Genomic DNA, 23,074 nt, shown 5'->3' with positions numbered 1-23,074 from the left:
CCCCCCCTTTTATTTTGCAAAAGTCAAGCATCTTTACTGCTCCCCACCCCAAGCAGAACAGAAGGCGGAGAAAACCTCCTCCTGTTCTGGGGAGCTGCGGGTCTCATCCGCGCCCCCACTTCCAATTTTGCAAGACGGTGCCTGTCTCTCCCCCCTCACCCCCGCCCCAGGCAAGGGACGCGCCGTCGCGGTTTTAAAACCGATCCCCTTGGAGAAACTTTGCCGATCAATCAAGCCCTCGGCCGGATCCCTCCGCCGGACGGCAGAGCGAGGGAGCGAGGCGCGCGGCAGCCGCTGCACTGTGGCGCCCTCCGCCGTAGGGAAGAGTCCCGCAGTCTTCGGCTGGCAGAGCGGAGCCGAGGAGAAGAAGGAAGAGGAGGAGGCGGAGGAGGAGGCGAGCGGGACGGGGCGAGGCGAGGCAGCGGCGGCGGCTCAGCATCTTTCTCCGCGGCTTCAGCACCACCCGGAGCAGCGGCGGGGGCGACGGATCGGGCGGGGGCCGCCGGCTGCTTCTGGCCCTCCCTGATGTGAGACGGGCGGTGGACGGACGGACGGGAGGAGGAGGAGGACGACGACGAAGATGGGGGGCGCCTTCGGCCTGACCCTGGCCCTTTGCCACTCCGTGGGACTCTACCTGCAGCTCGGAGCCTCCTCGCGGCCCCCGCAGTGGGAGAACCAGATCTCGGGCAACGGTGAGTGGACCGAGCGGGGGTGCTGAGCCGCAGGGTGGGGTGGGTCCTATGGGTGCCCCCGCACCAAATGATCAACTGCTCAATATCCTTTCGCTCCGCATAGTCCGCTTTGTAACCCCCCTTTAAACACCCACCCACACCCAGCTTTGTAGGGCACAAAGTCGTATCTCTCCCCCCTCCCATTTTTCATGGGTGGCGTGTTAGTTACCCCGTGTTAGTTGCTGCGGGGGGGGGGGGCAAGTCCGGAGCGTTGGCGCAGAGTCCGAATAGGGTTTCTCCGGGAGCGGTGGCAACGGGCACCCCCTGGCGTCCGGGCAGAATCGTGCCTCTGCCCAAATTGGGACCGCGAGGCAGAATGTGGTCCTTCTCCTATTGCTGTCTACGACCAACGCGTCCCCCCTCCCCCATTTTTAACTGCTCGGGATGGAAATTGCGAGTCCTCCGGTTGTGGATTGGGAAGTGGAGGCGTTGATTGGGGTGGGGAGAGAGAGAGAGAGAGAGAGAGAGAGAGAGAGAGAGAGAGAGAGAGAGAGAGAGAGACCCGGACTTGGTTGTTTGTAAGCGGCAAAGCGATTGTGAGCGCAGGGCTGGCGGCGCGGGGGAGGTCGAGGCAACCTCTTTTCTGTCCACGAAGGGAGGCAAAATCAGTCCTGGCGATTCGGTACGGGAGGCAGGATATGCGTAAGTTAGGAAGAGAACTTTTTTTATGCGGTGTGTGTGTGGGGGGGGGGGGTGTCTTTCCTCGAAATCCCACCCTTTGTTTGGAAGGAAGACTGGGAGACCCCTCCCCAGGGAAACCGCTCTCCAGTTTGGCACAGCAGAGCAGGAAATGTATAGGAGGAAGAGAGGCTGCGCGGCTGTTGGTGGGGGGAGAGAGAGCCCCCAATTAAGCATATGGAAGAGTCAGAAACCTCACATCTGGGCCGGATCTGTGCACAAAACCGAATCTATGAGGGGAGGGACGCACACTGCATGTACACAGGCACAGCCAGATTATTTCTAACTTCTGGAGTTTCTCTGTAGGACGTCCTTCGTTCCTCTCTGCCCAAGTTGTGGACACGATCTTGGTCCACATTGCAGGGGGTTGGACTAGACGCCCCTTTGGATCCTCTCCTACTCTACAATTCCATGATGTTGTGATAAATAGTTTCTGTGCATAGGGAGTCAGCAGGGTGAAGATGGTGGGCCTCACCTGTGGAAGGTGGGAAACACCTTCTTCCAAAGCAGAAGGTCCCACTTTCAGTCCCCGAAGTAGGGCTTGGGGTGTCACCCTCACCTGGAATCCCAGGAGAGCCCCTGTCCCACAGCTCTGAGGATGCTCCTGCCCAGAGTAGCTCTTTCCTGCTCTTAGCATCTGCCCAGTTTTCCAACACAGACACCCAAGAACTCAGGTGGAGACACCCAAGAACTCAGAGGAACTGCCAGGGGGCACCCTGAACTTCCTTCATCAAGGCAGGAGCCTGAGGGTCTTAGCTGACTGCAAGCAGCGTGGTGGCAGGAGAAGGCATAGAGGGTCTCCAGACAATAGCCTTGGACAGGCACCACCGCAATGGCCTTCCTTAAACCTCTCAGATAGCAGAGGAGGAGGAGGCAGGAGTGTCCTGTGTTGTGCCCAGCTTGTGGGCTTCCTTGAAGGCATCTAGCGGGTTGCTGTTGGATGGAGGGCTCTGGATTACATGGATCCTCGGTCAGATCCTTCCACCCATCCACCCACCAGCTGGGGTTGGAGATTTTGGAATGGCACAACTCCCTTCCTTCACAGGCTTGCTAAAGTCCAAAGACCTCCTAGAAAAAGTGTGTAGGACTTTTTGGAGCTGGGGTTAAGGTGAGGATGAGCTTGGGCACAAATCCAGGAGAGGACAAGGAAGAGGCTGGCATCCTCTTTGGGAACAGCAAATGAGCTGAGTGCCTTAAGATAAATAAATCAGGCACCACAACAAGCTGAAAAAACCAAGGGGATCCCTATATAAAAAGGAACACCCCCCCAACCCTGGATGTGGTGGGAACCAGATACACCCCTGGAGGAGAGGCAGCAGTTTGAGCTGGCAGTGTTTGGGGAAGTGTTTCCATCACTCTGCTTCTTTTCCCTTGCCTTCCATAACACTTCTTCTCTCCTCCCCCTCCATTTGCCCAGGAAACCAGTTTCTGGCAAGGGGAAGAGGTGCAAGCTGTGTTAGCAACTGGTGGGGCTGGGGGAGTTAGTCAACTTACCCTTCTGGGGACAGAGCTGGCTGCTTTCACTGACCCCTGGTGCAGAAATGTCCTGGAAGTTTAATATCACCCTGTTGCAAGGCAGGGACTGGACCAGATTGCATTGCATATCTGGCTGTGCAGTGGTGTGAGGCTTAGGCAGAGGGGAAGGATTTCAGTGTCGCGCCCATTAGGGAGCAGGCCCCAGGCAGCTTCCTGGGTGCAGCAATCCCTCCTTGGCTTGACCAGCATGCTCTATGACCCAGCCTGCCTTTCCTGAGTCTGGAAGAGTCAGAGACCCATTTGTTAGGGGGTGCTGTGTTTTGTTTCTTGCAAAGCAGGGAAGCAGCGAGAGCCCCAGTATTGCAGAGCCTGCGACCAAGAGTAGTTCTGCAGCAACTCACTTAATCACAACCAAAAGCCTTTCTTAACGAGGCTGAGGAGCAGTGAGTAAGTGGGTCGTGTATAATAAGCCACTCGCGATCAGTAGGTGAATACCAATTTGAGGAAAGTGCAGCTTGCAAGGAACTGGTATCAATGGCTGTTTAGCAGATTGGAGATTGGCCATTTCATTACTTGCTGGAACAGCTTCCTCCTGGCACAGCGAGATGGGGAGGCGGAGGAGGCAGAGGCCACAATAACTCCCTGGGAAGCAAGGAGCATGAACCACAGAGCTGGTGGTGACGTATTGAAAAGAAGGCAGGGGCAGAAAGGGGACTGGCTCTATAATCCCCACCAGTGACACCTCCTTTTGGCCATCATCATGACACCTTCCCTGAACTGGACTCGGGCAAAGCCCTGGCTCAAAGGTTGGGGGAACCAAAGGGATGGGTTTGACTTCAGGCAGTCACAGGCAAACCTATGAAGAGAGTCTCACAGGAGGAGGTAAAAACCTCAACAACCTTGAACGTGTATCTTGGTGGAGATTGCATGAACCTATTCCAGGCACCACGCAAGTCCAGGAGATAGAGGACACCATGTGGAAATGGAGGAAGACTGAAGCCCAACAGGAAGGGTGTGAGTTTAGGGCTACAAACATGCTAACCCTTTTGTAGCACACACAAAAACATGTGTTTTCTCCATCCGGAATCATTCGCGCACATCTTCCCTTCTAGCTTTTGACCCTTGAGATGTATGTTTTTATGACTGTGTAAGCTGTTTCCAATTGTTTTTGAAACTGTATTTTAATGCTGCAAGCCACCCTGGGACCTTTGAGTGAAGGACAGGTGATTAATGACAAACGTAATCATGGATCCTGCCATCCACATGGGTGAAGGGGGGGGGGGTTACCTGATACACATTTGAAAAGCCTCCCCTTGATTAGGCTCTCTGCGCCTTTTCCTTTGTGCACGTGCTCCAGATGAATGAAGAAGGAAGTGGGGATTATGATCTTGCTATATGACCACCCACAGCGTCATTGGGGAGGTGTGGGGATGCCCCCTCGCTGCATTTCTGGGACCACCTACATGTGTTTTCAAGTGGATGCAGTAATGCAGAATCAGTCTGCAGGGAGCTTTTGTTTTCAGAACGAAACCAGCTTCTCAAGAAGCACCTTTTGGGGGCAAGAAATATGCAATAGATTTAGGTTTTGGGGGGCTATGTGGGGGGGGAGTGCTCCGTCTCCATTGATTCTGGAATAAAATGCTGGGTGCACATAGCCTGGGAAGGGTTGAAACAGAAGAGCATCTCCTTTGCAGCAGAAGGTGGCAGGGTCAGTCCTTGCTGGTATCTTCAGGAAGGGCTGGGAGAAAACTCTGCTTGCAACCCCAGAGAGCTGCTATCAGCCAGTGTAGACAAGGCTGAGCTCGATGGACTTACTCAGTCCATCTTATATTGGTTCTCACTCAGTATAAAGCAGCTCCCTATGTTCTAAGCCAGCGGTTCTCAACCTGTGGGTCCCCAGATGTTGTTGGACTACAACTCCCATCATCCCTGAGCTCTGGCCTTGCTAGGTAGGGATGATGAGAGTTGAGAAAGGCTGTTCCACCTGGTACGCAGGCTAAGACCCTACCTGCCCGCGAACTGTCTCGCCAGAGTGGTGCATGCTCTAGTTATCTCACGCTTGGACTACTGCAACGCACTCTACGTGGGGCTACCTTTGAAGGTGACCCGGAAACTGCAATTAATCCAGAATGCGGCAGCTAGACTGGTGACTGGGGGCGGCCGCCGGGACCACATAACACCGGTTCTGAGAGATCTGCATTGGCTCCCAGTATGTTTCCGAGCACGATTCAAAGTGTTGGTGCTGATCTTTAAAGCCCTAAACGGCCTCGGTCCTGTATACCTGAAGGAGCGTCTCCACCCCCATCGTTCAGCCCGGACACTGAGATCCAGCGCCGAGGGCCTTCTGGCGGTTCCCTCATTGTGAGAAGTGAGGCTACAGGGAACCAGGCAGAGGGCCTTCTCGGTAGTGGCGCCCGCCCTGTGGAACGCCCTCCCAGCAGATGTCAAAGAGATAAATAATTACCTGACATTCAGAAGACATCTTAAGGAAGCCCTGTTCAGGGAAGTTTTTAATATGTAACGCTGTACTGTTTTTAACACTGATTGGGAGCCGCCCAGAGTGGCTGGGGAAACTCAGCCAGATGGGCGGGGTATAAATAATAAATAATAAATGATGATGATGATGATGTTCTAAGCCAAAGAGCAGCAGGGAGCAAAGAAGGGAAGCCCAGTGGGAGCTGCTGACCAGCCTCATGGCAGCCGCTGTAAAAGAAAGCGGGAAGAAACTGGGTGAGCCCGACCCAAAGGAAGCAGGTATTGAGGGCAGGTGGGGCCTGATTCCTGACATGCACCAGCAGGTGGCTCAGTTACTATTCCAGTAATAGAACCATAGAACTGTAGAGTTGGGAGGGACACCCAGAGTCATCCAATCCAACCCCCTGCAATGCAGGAATCTCAGCTCAAGCATCCCTGACAGATGGCCACCCAACCTCTGCTTAAAAACCTCCAAGGAAGGAGAGTCCACCACCTCCCAAAGGAGTCTGTTCCATTGTCAAACAGCTCTTACTGTCAGAAAGTTTTCCTTGATATTTGGTCAGAATCTCCTTTCTTCTAAGTTGAAGGGATTGGTTCGAGATCAGGAGAAAACAAGCTTGTTCTCTCTTCCATGTGACAACAATTGAGATATTTAAAGATGGCTATCATTGTTGTTAAGGGATGCGGGTGGCGCTGTGGGTTAAACCACAGTGCCTAGGACTTGCCGATCAGAAGGTCGGCGGTTTGAATCCCCGCAATGGGGTGAGCTCCCATTATTCGGTCCCAGCTCTTGCCAACCTAGCAGTCCAAAAGCACGTCCAAGTGCAAGTAGATAAATAGGTACCACTCCGGCGGGAAGGTAAATGGTGTTTTCGTGCGCTGCTCTGGTTCGCCAGAAGCGGCTTAGCCATGCTGGCCAAATGAACCGGAAGCTGTACGCCAGCTCCCTCAGCCAATAAAGCGAGATGAGCGCCACAACCCCAGAGTCGTCTGTGACTGGACCTAATGGTCAGGGGTCCCTTTACCTTTACCATCATTGTTGTTGTTGTTACCTGGTCCATCTGACTGGGTTGCCCCAAACACAGCAGTAACACCATAAGGCTGCAGAAGAGAGGCCAGGGTGCTCCCAGAAGGAAAACCATAAAGCTGAAACTCCTTAAGCCGAGGCTGGCAGAGTCTGTGGCTCTCAAAGTATCATAGGACTCCAACTCCCATCAGCCCCAGTCGGTGTGGCTGACCATTGGGGATGATGGGAGCTGTACTCAAGCTGTTCCCACAACCTCTTGCAGGAGAGACTTGCCTTGCCCTTGGGGACCAGGCACACTCCTCCCTCCACCTCCAGGACCGGCTGCTTGATATTTGCTGCTCTGCAGCTCCACTGCTGCAAATGGCCAGAGGGTGTATTGCATCTCTCAGGCTCAAGTCCCCTGTGGATTTATGCAATTGCTTTGAGGAAATTGTTGCAGGGTTCAAGTTGAGCTGCCCCAAACAGCTTGGGAGGCCCACTCTGAAAGCTGTGCATCTGGTCTCCGAAAACTCCCCAGGAACTCATTTCCAAAATGCTGTTCGGTGCAGGTCCAGCTTGGATTAGGTCCTGTGGAAAAGCATTAGGGCAGGGACGTCTTTTTTGCCCAGGAGATTGAGGAAGGGGCTTTGCTCTGGGTTAGGCTGCAGGTCTTGGTAGTTTTGTAGATCACAGGAGCTGGTCGCCCACCGCCATGCAAGGGACTGTATTGCAAAGATCACTTCTCTGCTTTCATCGGAGTTCTTCAGCTGCTCAGTCTACACACCAAGGTGTCATTAGATGGGAATGAAACATGGTGATTTAACTTGACAAAGTTATTGGGACCAGGTGGAGATTGGCATAGCACTGACCGTGTCCTTCTTCTTAAGCCACCCAAATATCTCTTGCAGAAGACACCACCCAAACTCCTCTGATGCCAGCCTGAGGCTTCAGTTTCAGCCCATTTCCCTGTCAGGGTTTTTCCTGTGCAGCTAAAGGACACCTTGTGCTGAAACTCCAGCCTTTGACCTTCCATCCTTCACTGGTTCTTCTCTCTTCTGGCTGACCCACAACCTCTGCGAACTACCCAACAGACCCTCCTTGCGCCAGGGTCTTGGGGCCTCCTTTCTGCCCACCATAATTTCCCAATGTTGCAGTGAGCATGTAGCCAGTTAGAATCCCTTCTTTCTTTAATTGGTCAGCAGGAGTGGATGGAGTCCCCTCCTCCCTCCCTCCCTTTCCCCCCTTGAGCTTCCTGGAAATGTAGGCTGTGTGCTCTGCCAACCAGGCAGGCAGCAAAACAAAGCCTCCAGCGCGGCGTCTCTTTCTCTGTGTCCAGGAGCTAGCCAGGCTCCAGGGCACCCCAGGAGGCAGTTTTTACTGCAGTGCACATCCCTGCTCCCTTCTTCCTCCTCTTCCTCCTCCTCTACCTCCCTGCCTCTTAGCTTTCCCCTTCAATTATTCATGCCTCCATTGCAGGCAGTCTGCGAATGCCCGGCAGTGCCACGCCTGCTTGCCCTCCTTCCCTGCCAGCAAGAGACTTTCTTCTGCCTGAGCCTGACAGTGGACAGGCATGCTTTGCTAGGCGGCTACAGGAGAGTAGCACCAGGTGTGTGGCCATCCTTCCCCACTGCATTTTCAATCTCCATCGATAAACCACTCAGCGTAGTGGCCAGACAATTAAGAGCCCCTCGCTGGACCCCTGTCCTCATTTGGCTGCTCTCCCCTTTGTCTCAGCCTCTGATGATTACACTCTCCATTATCTCCCTGCAAACACTTTGCATTCAGCAGGATTTCCTCAAGCTTCCAGTGGCGAATTCTCCGCCCACCTGTGTTTTTCCTGCTGCTGTGATGCAGGCCTTCATCTAGTGAAATTGCTTCTGACACAACTCCCCGCCCCCCACCCCATAAAATGTCCCTGCACCCTGTCTCCCAGGCCCTGAGAGGCTTGCTTGCAACGGCCGAGATGGAGGGAAGTGGGATTTCATTCCTAGTTTTGAATTCTCAAAACATGTGCGACAGCAAAGCCAAGAGCTAAAGCCGATGACTTTCCTTGCTCAGCAGAGATGAGTTCTGTTTGACACCATGGAATGTGGCTTCCTTGGTTCCTATGATACCGAGTCAGGTTATTTGTCCAGCATTGTCTACTCTGTCTGGCAGTGGTACCCTAAGGTTGCAGACACCAGACAGAGAATGATCCTGGACTCTTTCCCTCGCAGATAAGGTTTCTGCCGCTGAGACAGTTGAAGAAGACACAGAAAGAAGACTGAGAGAGGAGGAGGAGGAAAGCAGCTGAAAGGAGATAGCAGTCAGCATTTTCCAACCAGCTCTCCATCTTCCAGCTGTTTAGGTCAGTGGTCTGCAGCTGGTAGCTTGTGGATCAAATCTACCCCATGTCATACTGGTTGACACACAACCCCTCAGTGCCCCTCTCTTGGCTAAACCCCAGAAAGGAAAACTGCCCCAACCAGAACTTGCAGTGTGGATTTTAGCTCAGGAGGCTTGATGGAGGCAGGTGGGTGGGTTGAGTGACGGCTTCTTGCCTATGACCGCCCCCCCCAAGTGGCCCACTGAGGAGGCTAGCAGCCAGCCACAGGTTTCAGGCATAACCAAGGTCACAATCACACACCCATGACAAGGCAGTTGGAGAGATGCTGGGGTTGTAAAGAGCATGTTTTCGGGGTCTTTTGCACGGCATCCTTTTCAGCCTTTGCTAGGTCTACAGTTACCTGCTGCAACATCAGTAGGGCAGCGGATGGTGAGGTCCCTGGGATGTTTTCACCATATCTGGCAGGAGGTGTGTTTGTGTCCTGTGCAAGCAAAGCAGCAGCTGCCCTTGAGACGCTGGGTCGCCATCCACCGTCACCTCTTGCTTAACCCTTGCTGGCAAGGAGTGGGGTGTTTTCAAGACCTGCCATGCTTCACGCATCTTTTAGCCCCTCACCTGCCCCAATACTTATTGCAATAAAATATATGTCTTCTTTTGAGGCCTCTCACACAATCTGCGCACTGCAGTGGGTGTCCTAATGAATAGAAATCAGGACAGAGAAACGAAACACCCATTGATGGAAGCCGCAGGAGGGGAGAGGGGTCTTGTGATCGAATCCTGTTTGCGGGTTTCAAACAGGCACTTGGTTGGCCACTGTGAGAACAGGATGCTGGACTAGAGGGGCCACTGGCCTGATCCAGCAGGGTCTTCTCATGTTCTTGTGTAAGTCAATGGTGACTACTCATGCTTAAGCCACCTGGACTAAAGTTGTGGTGGTTTTGTGAATGAACAGACTCTTCTCAGTGTGTGAAGTAGCTTAGTGTGTTGAGTTGGCAGCCTTGAAATCCTCTTCAGCTGTGGTCCTCGGTCTCTGCCTGGGACGTGCTGAAGCAGCAACAAGCAGGCAGGCAATCTGGAGGAGGCTGCAAGGTCTTGGCCTTCTCTCTGGGGCCGGGCTCAGGAGTGACATCCAGAAGGTGGGTAGGATACTCAGCACACCTGCTACCCTATTCATTACCTCCGTCGTCAAAACCTGATTAAAATCTTGCTCCTGTAATAATAGGTTTGCTTTATTTATTTCACACAATTAAGGAACCACTTGAGGGTAAAACAACAACAGCAACCCTCAAAGCAGTTTTACAAAAATGGCAAAACAATAAAATCATCAGTAAGAAAAATTAATATCAATAATTTAAAACTTTCTAAAAGTTGAAATAAAGTCTGTTAAGGACTTATTAAAACTGGCATCAACTTTCTAAACATCTAGGTAAGGTAAAGGTAACCCTGATGGTTTGGGAGCTCACCCCGTCATGGGGATTCGAACCGCCAACCTTCCAATCAGCAAGCCCAAGGCTCAGTGGTTTAGACCACAGCGCCACCCGCGTCCCTTAGAACATTTGGGTAGGCTTGTCTAAACAAATGGGTTTTTAGCAAGCACCCAGAAGGGTTCAGCGAAGGCGGCTGCCTGGTGTCAATGGGCAGGGAGTTCCAAAGTGTAGGTGCCCCACTAAGAGATTGAGTCCTTGCAAATGTGGAATGGATATTATGTGATGCCTCTAACAGGGGCAGCTCTGCTGATCAAAGCAGTCCCGTATATGGTTCCTGTTACCCCTCTGGCTCCTATGAACTAGCTCTTTCCAGTGTTCTCCTTTTTAAGATTCATTCCAGGACTATTCCCCTCTCTGCAGGCTGCGGTTTTACGGATGCTCAGAAGGGCTGCTGTCTTAGACTTTGAAAGCCGCTTCTATGTGTAGATCTGAGTTCATGGGTGTGTGGCACACAGGCCACTTTATAAATGGTGCTCCGTGAATCCTTGAACGAGGGACCCTTCCTGCTTCTGGATGTTTTCACAGGCAGATTGCTTTGTCTTTCTCCCAACGTTTCTCAAACAAAATGTGTCTGTTGTTTCCAGGCTTTAAAACTGAGGTGTACATAATGGGGGCGGGGAATGAAGTATCTCTTGTGGAAACAGACTTCTTTTCTGCAGCACTTTTTGGTCATCTTCTTGCTAGATACTAGATCTCTTGGCATCTGTGCAGAACATGCTCTCTCTGTGTGTGAAAGAGAGGTGTGTGCGTGTCGTGTATGTACATTGATATGAACGTCCTATCCCTTTGAGGATTCTAAAATCCATTTTTTCAAATAAACATCTGGATTGCCAACACTTAGCTTTGTAGGCATCTCTTAGGTTGTGCGGAGAGAGGTAAAGGGAGAAGTTTAGATCAGGGATCAGCAAACTTTTTCAGCAGGGGGCCGGTCCACTGTCCCTCAGACCTTGTAGGGGGCCGGACTATATTTGGGGAAATGAACAAATTCCTATGCCCCACAAATAACCCAGAGATGCATTTGAAATAAAAGGACACATGCTACTCATGTAAAAACACACTGATTCCCAGACCATCCATAGGCCAGATTTAGAAGGCGATTGGGCCGGATCCAGCCCCCAGCAACTTCTCTGCTCCTCTGCTTACTGTGGCAGAAGCCACATCTGCCCAATCACTCTTTACTGCTTCAAAACAAAAGGAGGCTGCACCTCCCTCTCCCTTTCAGCTCCTTCTTAGGAGCTCTAGTCCTATTTTTGATAGAAAGCAAACGATGGATGCTTTTAAGACTCATTAGCAGTGAAGTCACCCACGTCCACACTCAACTGATTCCATTCATCCCCACATTTATTTATGCCTCTTAGGTGCTCTTGTGCTCAAATCCTCCTTGTGGGCTTCCCACAAGCAACTGGTCAGCCATTGTGAGACCGGGATGCTGGGCCAGGTGAGCCACTGGCCTGATCCAGCAGAGTGGTGCATGCCCTGGTTATCTTCCGCTTGGACTACTGCAATGTGCTCTATGTGGGGCTGTCTTTAAAGGTGACCCAGAAACTACAACTAATCCAGAATGCGGCAGCTAGACTGGTGACCGGGAGCGGCTGCCAAGACCACATAACACTGGTCTTGAAAGACCTACATTGGCTCCCAGTACGTTTCCGTGCACAATTCAAAGTGTTGGTGCTGACCTTTAAAGCCCTAAATGGCCTCGACCCAGTATACCTGAGAGCATCTCTACCCCCATCATTCACCCCGGACACTGAAGTTCGGCTCCCAAGGTCTTCTGCTGGTTCCCTCACTGTGAGAAGTGAGGTTACAGGGAACCAGGCAGAGGGCCTTCTTGGTAGTGGCGCCCGACTTGTGGAAAGCCCTCCCATCAGATGTCAAGGAAATAAACAACTACCTCACTTTTAGAAGACACCAGAAGGCAGCCCTGTAACTGGAAATTTTTAATGTCTGATGTTTTACAATTTTTAATGTGCTGCAAGCCGCTCCAGTGTGGCTGGGGAAACCCAACCAGATCGGCAGGGTATAATATGCTCTTCTGATCTTCTTAAGGGATTATTCTCTATAGAATCCCAGTCAAATGTGGTTCATATAGTGAATATGTTATACCACTATGAAGCCCATCAGATTTGGCTGTATAATATGGTCACAGGGCAAAGGAAGTCTCTCCCCTCCTTCTACACCAAAGCATTGGCCTTACTCTCCAAATGGGAGGAAGATATCCGCATTGCTCAGGCAACTGGGTGGATGTGTTCCACAGAGGGTTTCCTTGCCTGTCAGCTCTGTGAAGCAATGGTTTTGCCTTCATCCAGCTCTCATCATCAGTCATTGGCATAAATCTGGAGTGTGCATCCCTGTTCTGCCCACTTAGTCAGCTGATCTATACAGGACCAGGGTGGGGGGTTCTCAGCTTGGCAAGGGGGATCTGTTCACTTTCCCCTCTCCTGTCAACATTCAGCCCCATTTGAACGGTTTTGCACCTTTTTCCAAAGGGATGTGAACAATTGCTGAACGGTGTGCTTGAAAGTGGGGTTGCATTTTGTACCCAGCTTTGGTCAGTGTCCCCTTTTGGTTCGTTTGGCAGCTCAAAGGAATTTCAGTGTGGGTAACACCCGATTAAAAATGCAAAGTGTTTTGCTCAGACTCCACTAGAAACCAACAAAGTAGCAACAAACAGAAGGCGGCCTTTGCAAATGAGGTTTGCTATCCCTTTGCAAACAGGCAAGTGTTCCCGAGAGACGGGCCAGGGACTTGCATTGCGGGAAATTGAGTAATAAGTCTGTGAGTTCTGAGTTTGGCACCAGAATTGTTGGAGGAGCCTTGGGAGCATCTTTGGCACACAAGAAGTTCATAGAATCACAGAATTCTAGAAGAAGAAGAAGAAGAAGAAGAAGAAGAAGAAGAAGAAGAAGGAGGAGGAGGAGGAGGAGGAGGAGGAGGAGGAGGAGGAGGAGGAGGAGGAGGAGGAGGAGGAGGAGGAGAAGAAGAAGAAGAAGAAGAAGAAGGAGAAGGAGAAGAAGAAGAAGAAGAAGAAGAAGAAGAAGGAGGAGGAGGAGGAGGAGGAGGAGGAGGAGGAGGAGGAGGAGGAGGAGGAGGAGGAGGAGGAGAAGGAGAAGGAGAAGGAGAAGAAGGAGAAGGAGAAGAAGAAGAAGAAGAAGAAGAAGAAGAAGAAGAAGAAGAAGGAGAAGGAGAAGGAGAAGGAGAAGGAGAAGGAGAAGGAGAAGAAGAGGAAGAGGAAGAGGAAGAGGAAGAAGAAGAAGAAGAAGAAGAAGAAGAAGAAGGAGAAGAAGGAGAAGAAGGAGAAGAAGAAGAAGAAGAAGAAGAAGAAGAAGAAGAAGAAGTTTGGATTTGATATCCCGCTTTATCACTACCCTAAGGAGTCTCAAAGCGGCTAAGATTCTCCTTTCCCTTCCTCCCCCACAACAAACACTCTGTGAGGTGAGTGAGGCTGAGAGACTTCAGAGAAGTGTGACTGGCCCAAGGTCTCCCAGCAGCTGCATGTGGAGGAGCGGAGACGCGAACCCGGTTCCCCAGATTACGAGTCCACTGCCTAGGGTTGAATGTCATCTAGTCCAACCCCTGCAATGCAGGAATCACAGCTGAAGAACCTCTGCCTGGTAGCCATCCAACCTTTGTTTTAAACCCTCCAATGAAGTAGAGTCCACCATCTTTTGAGGGAATCCATTCCATGGTTAAACGGCCCTTGCTGTCAGAAAGCTCTTCCTAAGTTTAGTGGAATCTCCTTTCTTTTAATTCAAATCCACTTGTTTGGGTCCTACCTTCTGGAGCACCTGAAAACAAACTTGCCCCATCTTCCATGTGACAGCTCTTCAGAAGTTTGAATATGGCTGTCCTGTCACTTGCACTAGCAGAACCTCATTGCACGACAGATTGCAGTATCTATTGTGCAGTGAAGTCACCAGCAACCTTCTTCTTCATTCTCTTGAGCAAAAAAGTTCCACCTGCGCCAAACCTTTCACCAGCAGAACAAGTTTGCCACTAAGAGACTTAGCTCCGCATTGGAGGCAGCCCAAGACAAGGAAGTAGTAACTTGAGAATTAAAAATAGACTTTCAGAATTCAGCTCAGATCGGACCTCTGAAATAACACATTCAAAGCTAATTTGCATGGATTTCCAACCCAATCAACCCCAGAATGGGGCACAATAATTAAAGACAGAACAAAACACTTCAATTCCATTCATAGTTTTTCATCCCACCATTTCACTAGGGAGCTTGGAGCAGTGAATGGGGCTTCCCTCCCATTTTAATCTGAAGGAAATACATCTTATGTTATCTGGGCCAAGCAAGCTTCGTGGCTGAGCTTTCATTTTATCCCATCTCCAGCACCATCTCTGTCCCGGGCATGAAAATCCTACCAGGTCCCCAAAGATGGAAAATACCTGCAGCTCTCCTGGCTTCAGCTGTGAGGGAGCTATGAGTGGTTTTCTATATGCCCATGATGCCAGTGTGGTGTAGTGGTTAGAGTTTTGGACTAAGTCCTGGGAGAGATCTGGGTTCAAATCCCTACTCAGTCATGACGCTTGCAGCACCCTCAGCTCAGCACCCAGTGCAGGCGAACTGGTTGCCCTCTGCTATATCCACCTCTTGCTGTTGTCAGCAAGTATGTGGGGAAAATCCATCCATCCACCTCTGTTCAATGGCTACTAGCCATGACAGCTTTTTTCTGCCTCCAGGGTTGGAGACAGCAATACCAGGTGCCGGAAAGCACAAGAGGGGAGAGGGCTGCTCTTGTGCCCGACTCCTGTTTGCTGATTTCCCACAGGCACCTGCTTGGCCACTGTGAGAAGAACAGGACGCTGGACTAGCTGGGCTGCTTCTTCTGTTCCTCTGCTTGGCGGTTCAGAAGTCCTGCTAGCCAGAGCGAAATCCAATCACCCAGATGGCCGCTGGTCCAGATCGCATAACAGAGGGCATTGGAGAACCTTCTTCTCCATGGAGAACCGTCTTCCAAACTGCCCTTCTGCCTGGCTTCATAGACTCTTGGCAGAACCCAGCTCAAGGAGAGGTCCCTGCCCAGCATCCCCTCCACCTGACAGCAGTAAACCAGAGAGCCCCTCTCCCTTCCACGCACCCACCACCATCTGTCCCCCTCCCCTCCGCCGGGCTGGTGCTGGAGGAGAATTAGAAATGCCTGCAGGTTTCAAGGTTAATTCAAATGCCTTGGCAAGGCGCACTCCAGTCCTGATGGCAATCTCCGAGCTGGCTGGGCTTTCTCTTTTTTGCCTCTAATTTACAGTGCAAATTCGAGATAATTCTGCCACTAATATGACAATAAATAGGGTCAGGGAAACTATTCTTCTCCGCCCGCTCGGAAAACAATCGCCCTCCCCTGGTGCCTGGCGGCACGTTCTCCGGCACTTCCCCGCCAAGGCCGGCACTTTCGTCTGTGGAAAAGGGCAATTGCATAATTACTGGAAGGAATCGGCTCATCAGTTGATAGGGCCCTCTCCAGTTTTACAAAGCGAGAACAATAGAGGCCAGATGGCTCGCAGGAGCATCTCCTGCCCTGCTGCCCGCCAGATACCAGCTGAGGGCAAGCAGCACTCTCGGAGAAAAAGGGCCGGATGGAGGAGAGCGAAGCAGCTGCGCAGGCAAGGGAGAGGCTGGTCTGTATTCTCCATCACTTTTGCCTGTGATTCCTGGCCAGTTTGTGCCTCTAGACTCTTTGGTTTTGAAGGGGTTACTTGCTATAGGCAGTGCTGCAAATGGTTAGTGTTTACCCCGGTACAGTGTAGAAAGTAGATATTCACCCAAGGCTGCAACCTCTGACTAGGGCAGGCAGGGTCTACTTAGGACATAAGAACATAATGAGAGATCCTCCTGGATCAGGCCCACCTAGTCCAGCATCCTGTTCCCACACCAGATGTCTGTGGGAAGCCCAGAAGCAGAATTCGAACACAAGAGCAACTCTCCCCTCCTGGGTTTTCCAGTAACTGGCCTTCAGAAGCAATGCTCCACCAGCTGTGGAGGTAGAACAAGCAAAGCCTTCATAACCAGTAGGCAGCGATAGTCCTCAGAGGGTTACCCAGTTCAATCCTATGCAATGCAGCAATCTCATCTAAAGAATTCTCCTGCCAGGATTGGAAACTGGGATCTACGTTAAGAGGGAACCTCATAGAATCATAGAGTTGGAAGAGACCACAAGGGCCATCGAGTCCAACCCCCTGCCAAGCAGGAAACACCATCAGAGCACTCCTGGCATGGTTGTCAAGCCTCTGCTTAAAGACCTCCAAAGAAGGAGACTCCACCACACTCCTTGGCAGCAAATTCCACTGTCGAACAGCTCTTACTGTCAGGAAGTTCTTCCTAATGTTTAGGTGGAATCTTCTTTCTTGTAGTTTGGATCCATTGCTCCGTGTCCGCTTCTCTGGAGCAGCAGAAAACAACCTTTCTCCCTCCTCTATGTGACATCCTTTTATATATTTGAACATGGCTATCATATCACCCCTTAACCTCCTCTTCTCCAGGCTAAACATGCCCAGCTCCCTTAGCCGTTCCTCATAAGGCATCATTTGCAGGCCTTTGACCATTTTGGTTGCCCTCCTCTGGACACGTTCCAGTTTGTCAGTGTCCTTCTTGAACAGTGGTGCCCAGTTTCCCTCCTCTCAGCTTTGGTGACTGCTAGTGTTGATATGAATCTGCATTGAAGGCGGTTGTGGGGGTCGGGTCGTCTCTTGGAAAGGGGCCCCCAGAAGTGGAGTGTGCAATTCTGTGCTCCCTTCTCAGTCCCCCAACCACTGTTCTCATACATGGAACCTTCTCCAGGCTTCATCCATGCAATTCACCCAACACACAAGTCAGCTAAATTCCAGCTGCAGAATTAATTTTAGCAATTCTCCTAGTCAAGGGGGAATTTAGGAGGGGGGATGTAGGTCACAGGGAGCCGGAAGGACCCAGAAAGCAGGGAGGGGGACCGAAGCTCAGTGGCAAAGCAGCTGGGTGGCCTGCAGAGGGTCCCAGGTCCAATCTATCGAGGGGGCAGGGTTGGATTTAGGTTTGATGAGGCCCTAAGCTACTGAAGGAAATGGGGCCCTTTATATGTCCAGTTGTCCTTTGTCAATGACGAATTGTCATTGTTTTTTGTGTTGAATAGATGCTATATGGACCTAAAGCCATTTGCGCATGTTGCCATGCAAGCAGTCCATGCAGAATGTAGGCACCCTATATATAGAAAGGAGCAAAGCAGTGATATTTTAGGGAGCAGGCTAGCAGGCAGGGCCATGACTTACATCACAGGAGCCGACACAACACAAAACACTGTTGCTGTATGTAGGTTTTATTTTATTTGTTTTTTATCTTATATTTTGGAAATGTATAGTGGTACCTCGGGTTACAGATGCTTCAGGTTACATACGCTTCAGGTTACAGACTCCGCTAACCCAGAAATAGTACCTCGGGTTAAGAACTTTGCTTCAGGATGAGAACAGAAATCGCGCTGCGGCGGTGTGGCAGCAGCAGGAGGCCCCATTAGCTAAAGTGGTGCTTCAGGTTAAGAACAGTTTCAGGTTAAGAACGGACCTCCGGAACGAATTAAATTCTTAACCCGAGGTACCACTGTACATCCAGGGGTTTTTATCTTTAAATTTTTTGGGGGCCCCCAAGAGAGTGGGGCCCTAAGCAAGAGCTTGTTTAGCTTATACGTAAATCCGGCACTGTGAGGGGGCCATTGGTGGCTACCAGCCACAGTGGCTCAGCTCTGGCTCCACGGCCAGAGGCACCAATGCTTCCAGTTGGTGGAAAACGCAGGACTGGAGAGGGCTCTTGTGCTCAGGTCCTGCTTGTAGGATTTCAACTGGCTTTTGGTTCACCACTATGAGAACAGGATGCCGGACTCAGGGGGCCTTAGGCCGCCGGAGTAAGCCACTTCCACCCTTCCGAGGAGGTGGAGTTGCGGGCTTCACGGCCCCAGTCCGCGTGCGATTGGGGGGATTCCCAGCCGCATCACCTCCTGGCCAGCCAAGTGGCTGGTGCTGGGGGTGTGGCTCGCCTTATTTAAAGCAGGACACCAGCCAGGGATCTTCCTCTTTGCCACCTGCCATATAACCTCTGGGATTAGGGATTGGTTGCAGGATTGAGGGTATTGGCGGCAAGCCTTTTGCTCGAGTGGCGGTTAGGCATTGGTATTGTTCTGTAGATGGAAGAGGGGAGGTAATGCTGTCACCTGCCCCGCATATTGAAGGGTAGTCCGATAAAGGATTCTGGCGGGCATGGCCCTGTCCAAAGCCTGGGGAGGTGAGGGCCTAAGGCACACCCCCAATCGGTGACCCCAGGGGAGTTCCTCGTTGATGTGCATCAGCAGGACTCCCCCTACTGGTGGTTAACCCTTCCCGGACTTCAAGCGGACAGGCTGAAGACGGATATAGTCGGTTAGAACCAATGCCTAAGCCAATACCGCTCATCACCTGTAACCAATAAAGATGTGGCCTTATTTAGCCCATTAACCTTAATAATAGGGATGCGGGTGGCGCTGTGGGTTAAACCACAGAGCCTAGGACTTGCCGATCAGAAGGTCGGCGGTTCAAATCCCCACGACGGGGTGAGCTCCTGTTGCTCGGTCCCAGCTCCTGCCAACCTAGCAGTTCGAAAGCACGTCAAAGTGCAAGTAGATAAATAGGTACTGCTCCGGTGGGAAGGTAAACGGCGTTTCCGTGTGCTGCTCTGGTTCGCCAGAAGCAGCTCAGTCATGCTGGCCACATGACCCGGAAACTGTACACCAGCTCCCTCGGCCAATAAAGCAAGATGAGCGCCGCGACCTCAGAGTCGGTCACGACTGGACCTAATGGTCAGGGGTCCCTTTACCTTAACCTTAATAATTGTGTTGTGTGTCATTATTTCCACTGGGGGAACTCACCACGCAACTCAATGCTGGGCCAGGTGGACAAAGAAGCTGAGCTGGGAGATGGCAGCATCCTTTGTTTCCCTTTTCCTAGTCGAATTTGGCTCAGCCTGGACAGAACAGACGCCTCCCTCGCTTGCTTTCAGGCTCCCTGCTCCCTCCGAAACCAGGATGAGCCAATCCACTAGGGGGGAAAGGAGTTTGCAAGAGGCTGAGCTCCCGCTGACAACCTGCTTGGCCATTTCCCTGTTGCTAGGCCAGGCATGCAGGGAGGAAAAGAGGGAGCCCTTCATCACCGGAGAGGAGCTGAGCCGGCAATTAGGTCTCTCTGAGCACCTCGGCTCACCGAGCCATAATAAACCATGAATGATGACAAGGGGCTTTGTGGAAGGCAGAGAATAAGCGGCACTCCATCACTGCCCCACACATAATAACAGTCATCAAAAGAGCCAGAAACATTAGGAGCAATATTGATAGCAGAGCCGGAGCAACACCCCCCCCCTAACCCCGCGCTGCATGTCAGCTCCCCCAAGCCCAGCGCTCTCCACTGCCTCCCACTAGCGGCCTTCAGAGTTTTGCCACTGACTACCTTCTACTGGGTGATGGAACCACAGAATTGTAGGGTTGGAAGGGAAAAGCCGTTCGACTGGGGAAGGTGGTAGACTCTCCTTTGTTGGAGGATTTTAAGCAGAGGTCAGATGGCCATCTGCCAGGGATTCTTGAACCGTGGTTCCTGCATTGCAGTGGGTTGGACTAGATGATCCTTGGGGGTCCCTTCCAGTTCCATGATTCTACGAACTTTCAGTTCCATGATTCAATAATAATAATAATAATAATAATAATAATAATAATAATAATAATAATAAATACTTTATTATTTATACCATGCCCATCTGGCTGGGTTTCCCCAGCCACTCTGGGCAGCTTCCAACAGAATATTAAATTACAACAACCTATTAAACATTAAAATCGTTCCTAAACAGGGCTGCCTTCAGATGTCTTCTAAAAGTCTGGTAGTTGTTTTTCTCTTTGACATCTGGTGGGAGGGCGTTCCACAGGGCGGGGGCCACTGCCAAGAAGGCCCTCTGCCTGGTTCCCTGTAGCTTTGCTTCTCATAGCGAGGGAACCGCCAGAAGGCCCTCGGTGCCGGACCTCAGTGTCCAGGCAGAACGATGGGGGTGGAGACGCTCCTTCAGGTCTACTGGACCGAGGCCATTTAGGGCTTTAAAGGTCAGCACCAACACTTTGTTTGTTTTTTATATATATATAAAATTTTTATTAGTTTTTCAACATATAATATAAAACAATACAAAAGACAAACACAAACAAACAAACATATAAACATGTATAATTTCATAAATTCTTTCATGTACCCAATTTCAGCGACTTCCCCATGCCTCCCTTTTCTGCATCCCTGTTTTGAGCTTTTTTTCAGCAACCCCTGGTCCAGATTACTTAGCACCAACACTTTGAATTGTGCTCGGAAACGTACTGGGAGCCAATGTAGGTCTTTCAAGACTGGTGTTATGTGGTCTCGGCGGCCACTCCCAGTCACCAGTCTAGCTGCTGCATTCTGGAGTAGTAGTAGTTTCCGGGTCACCTTCAAAGGCAGCCCCACGTAGAACGCATTGCAGTAGTCCAAGCGGGAGATAACCAGAGCATGCACCACTCTGGCGAGACAGTCCGCAGGCAGATAGGGTCTCATCCTGTGTACCAGATGGAGCTGGTAAACAGCTGCCCTGGACACAGAATTGACCTGTGCCTCCATGGACAGCTGTGAGTCCAAAATGTGCCCCAGGCTGTGCCCCTGGTCCTTCAGGGGCACAGTTACCCCATTCAGGACCAGGGAGTCCTCCACACCCGCCCAGCCCCTGTCGAACAACATGCTCGTTTGCCTTTCTGCCTGTCGCCTTTCAGAGTGGGTGTCTGGCAGCTCGGCAGCAACATCCTTGAAAGGCCTGGCTGGCGGCTGCTCAAGACCTTCCCGTCCCCTTTATCTGATACAGCCTTGATTGAGATCTGCCCTTCATTTCCTCCTAGGATGTCATTCTTGCATCTGCTCAGTTCGGCCTGTCCCCACAGCCGCCTTCGCTTTCTGCAGCTCTCCAGGGGAATTTTAATCCTCTCAACGCTGCTGCTGCTCTTCTCGTTTCTCTCCTTCCTCATCTCTCTCCCTCCCACGGCCACCTCTTGGCCCTCAATAAATCAGCAACTCTGCCACACCCAGAGATTTTGCTAGAGAGCTCTCTGCATGCACTGGGGCCAGTGGGCCAAAGAAATTATTTCAGGGGCCAGCAACCTTTTTCAGCTGTGGGCCGGTCCACTGTCCCTCAGAGCATGTGGTGGGCCGGACTATATTCGGGGGGGGGGAATGAACGAATTCCTATGCCCCACAAATAACCCAGAGATGCATTTTAAATAAAAGCACACATTCTGCTCATGTGAAAACACGCTGATTCCTGGACCATCTGCGGGCCGGATTGAGAAGGCGATAGGGCCACATCCAGCCCCCGGGCCTAAGGTTGCCTACCCTTGACTTATTTCTATCCCCTCAAACAACAGGTGGCTCAGTTTCCCAGGCACCAGAAAGTGCACTCCAAGCCCCCAGAAGCTGTCGGGGGATCTGTCAGAAATACTGAGCCGTTCCTTGAACCCCAAAGCAGCGTCACTTGAGGAATATAGACCACCTCATGCCAACATTTTGCAAAGCAAACACCTCTTAGAAACCCAGTCGATGTAGAAGAAAACTGCAGTGTATATTTAGGGAGTGTCTTTGGGGGGATGAGGTAGAAATGGTAACCAAGGGTGACCCACTATTGCTGAAAAGGTCAGTCCAACTTGCAATGGTACGAGTATAATCTCTGCTTCTGGCTTAACTGTCTCACCCGTTGCCTGCTGTCCTTAGATTTTCGGACCAGGCTGCTCTTTTTTCTCTCTGGGGAGGACAGACACCTTCCACACGCTCGCCTTTCTGCAGACAGATTACCATTCCCACTTGCCTGAAACTGGCTGAGGGAGAGTTTCTTTTCCTAGCAACATACCTGTGCATAATTTGCAATCTGCCGTCAGGTGGCACTGACACTGCTTCTTCTGCATTCAGACCACCCTTCCGACTGGCTGATTCCAGCTTTGGAAGAGAATCCTGGTGGGGGAGATTTTGCTTGCAGGCCCCTCTCTAAAGATCTGCTTCCTGGAACTCTCAGGTTGTTTGCAACCAGGCCTTTGGGGTTAAGGATCTGCAGCAAAGCACTTGAGAGCCCAGTGCCTGCTGGAGGAGACAAATGGAGCCTCTGAACGGAGCGTGTGCAGTTCTGGTCGCCTCACCTGAAAAAAGGATACCATAGAACAGGAAAAGGTTCAGAAGCCACAATGCTCAGGGGGCTGGAGCAACTCCCCTATGAAAAAAGGGTGCAGGGTTTGGGACTGTGTACGTTTAGAGAAAAAGTGAGTGAGAGGTTTGTCAAATTTCACATAGCATGGAGAAAGTGGCGAGAGAAAAGTTTTTCCTCCCTCTCTTATAGCACAAGAATTCGCGGGAATTGAACGAAGCTGAACATTGGGAGATTTAGAACATACACATAAAAGGAAGGACTTCTTTCCACAAGGTCAAACTTTGCTTGAGAGTCTCCTGTTGAGACATCTGGTTGGCCCCTGTGAGAACAGGATGCTGGAATAGATGGGCCCCCATTGGCCTGACCCAGCAGATCTTCTTCTCATGGTCTTTTCTCCATTCCCTTCAGTGAAGGTCAAGCTGCATGCCCTACTGTGAGCTCCCAGTGCATGTTAGAGTCTCCTCCATCGAGTAAAATGTGGGCAAAAGCTTTTTGCCTCTGTGCACTATTGTCCCCTGAAATGTGTGGGAATGTTAAGGAAGGCAGGAGAGGATATACAGTGGTACCTCGGGTTACAGACGCTTCAGCTTATGCATTTTTGGGTTGCACACTGCGCCGAATCCGGAAGTACCAGAATGGGTTACTTCCGGGTTCGGCGCTCGCACATGCGCAGCAGCACTAAATCGCACTTTGCACATGTGCAGAAGC

General features: G+C 51.2%; 1 protein-coding gene across 1 annotated transcript in view; it reads left to right on the top strand.

The window, feature by feature from the left end:
- The first annotated feature begins 223 nt into the window (after positions 1–223).
- The window catches only part of VSTM2L (V-set and transmembrane domain containing 2 like), a 90,976-nt gene continuing 68,125 nt past the window's right edge, over positions 224–23,074 (top strand). The window contains exon 1 of the mRNA XM_053394747.1: positions 224–692. Coding sequence (XP_053250722.1) covers positions 581–692 — 112 coding nt within the window. The 5' untranslated portion in view covers positions 224–580. The remainder of the gene's footprint in view (positions 693–23,074) is intronic.

This window comes from Podarcis raffonei, chromosome 6, assembly GCF_027172205.1.
Source record: "Podarcis raffonei isolate rPodRaf1 chromosome 6, rPodRaf1.pri, whole genome shotgun sequence".
Lineage (NCBI taxonomy): Eukaryota > Metazoa > Chordata > Lepidosauria > Squamata > Lacertidae > Podarcis > Podarcis raffonei.
The sequence above is the reverse complement of the archived record's forward strand: the minus strand, read 5'-3'. Positions and strand labels throughout refer to the sequence as shown.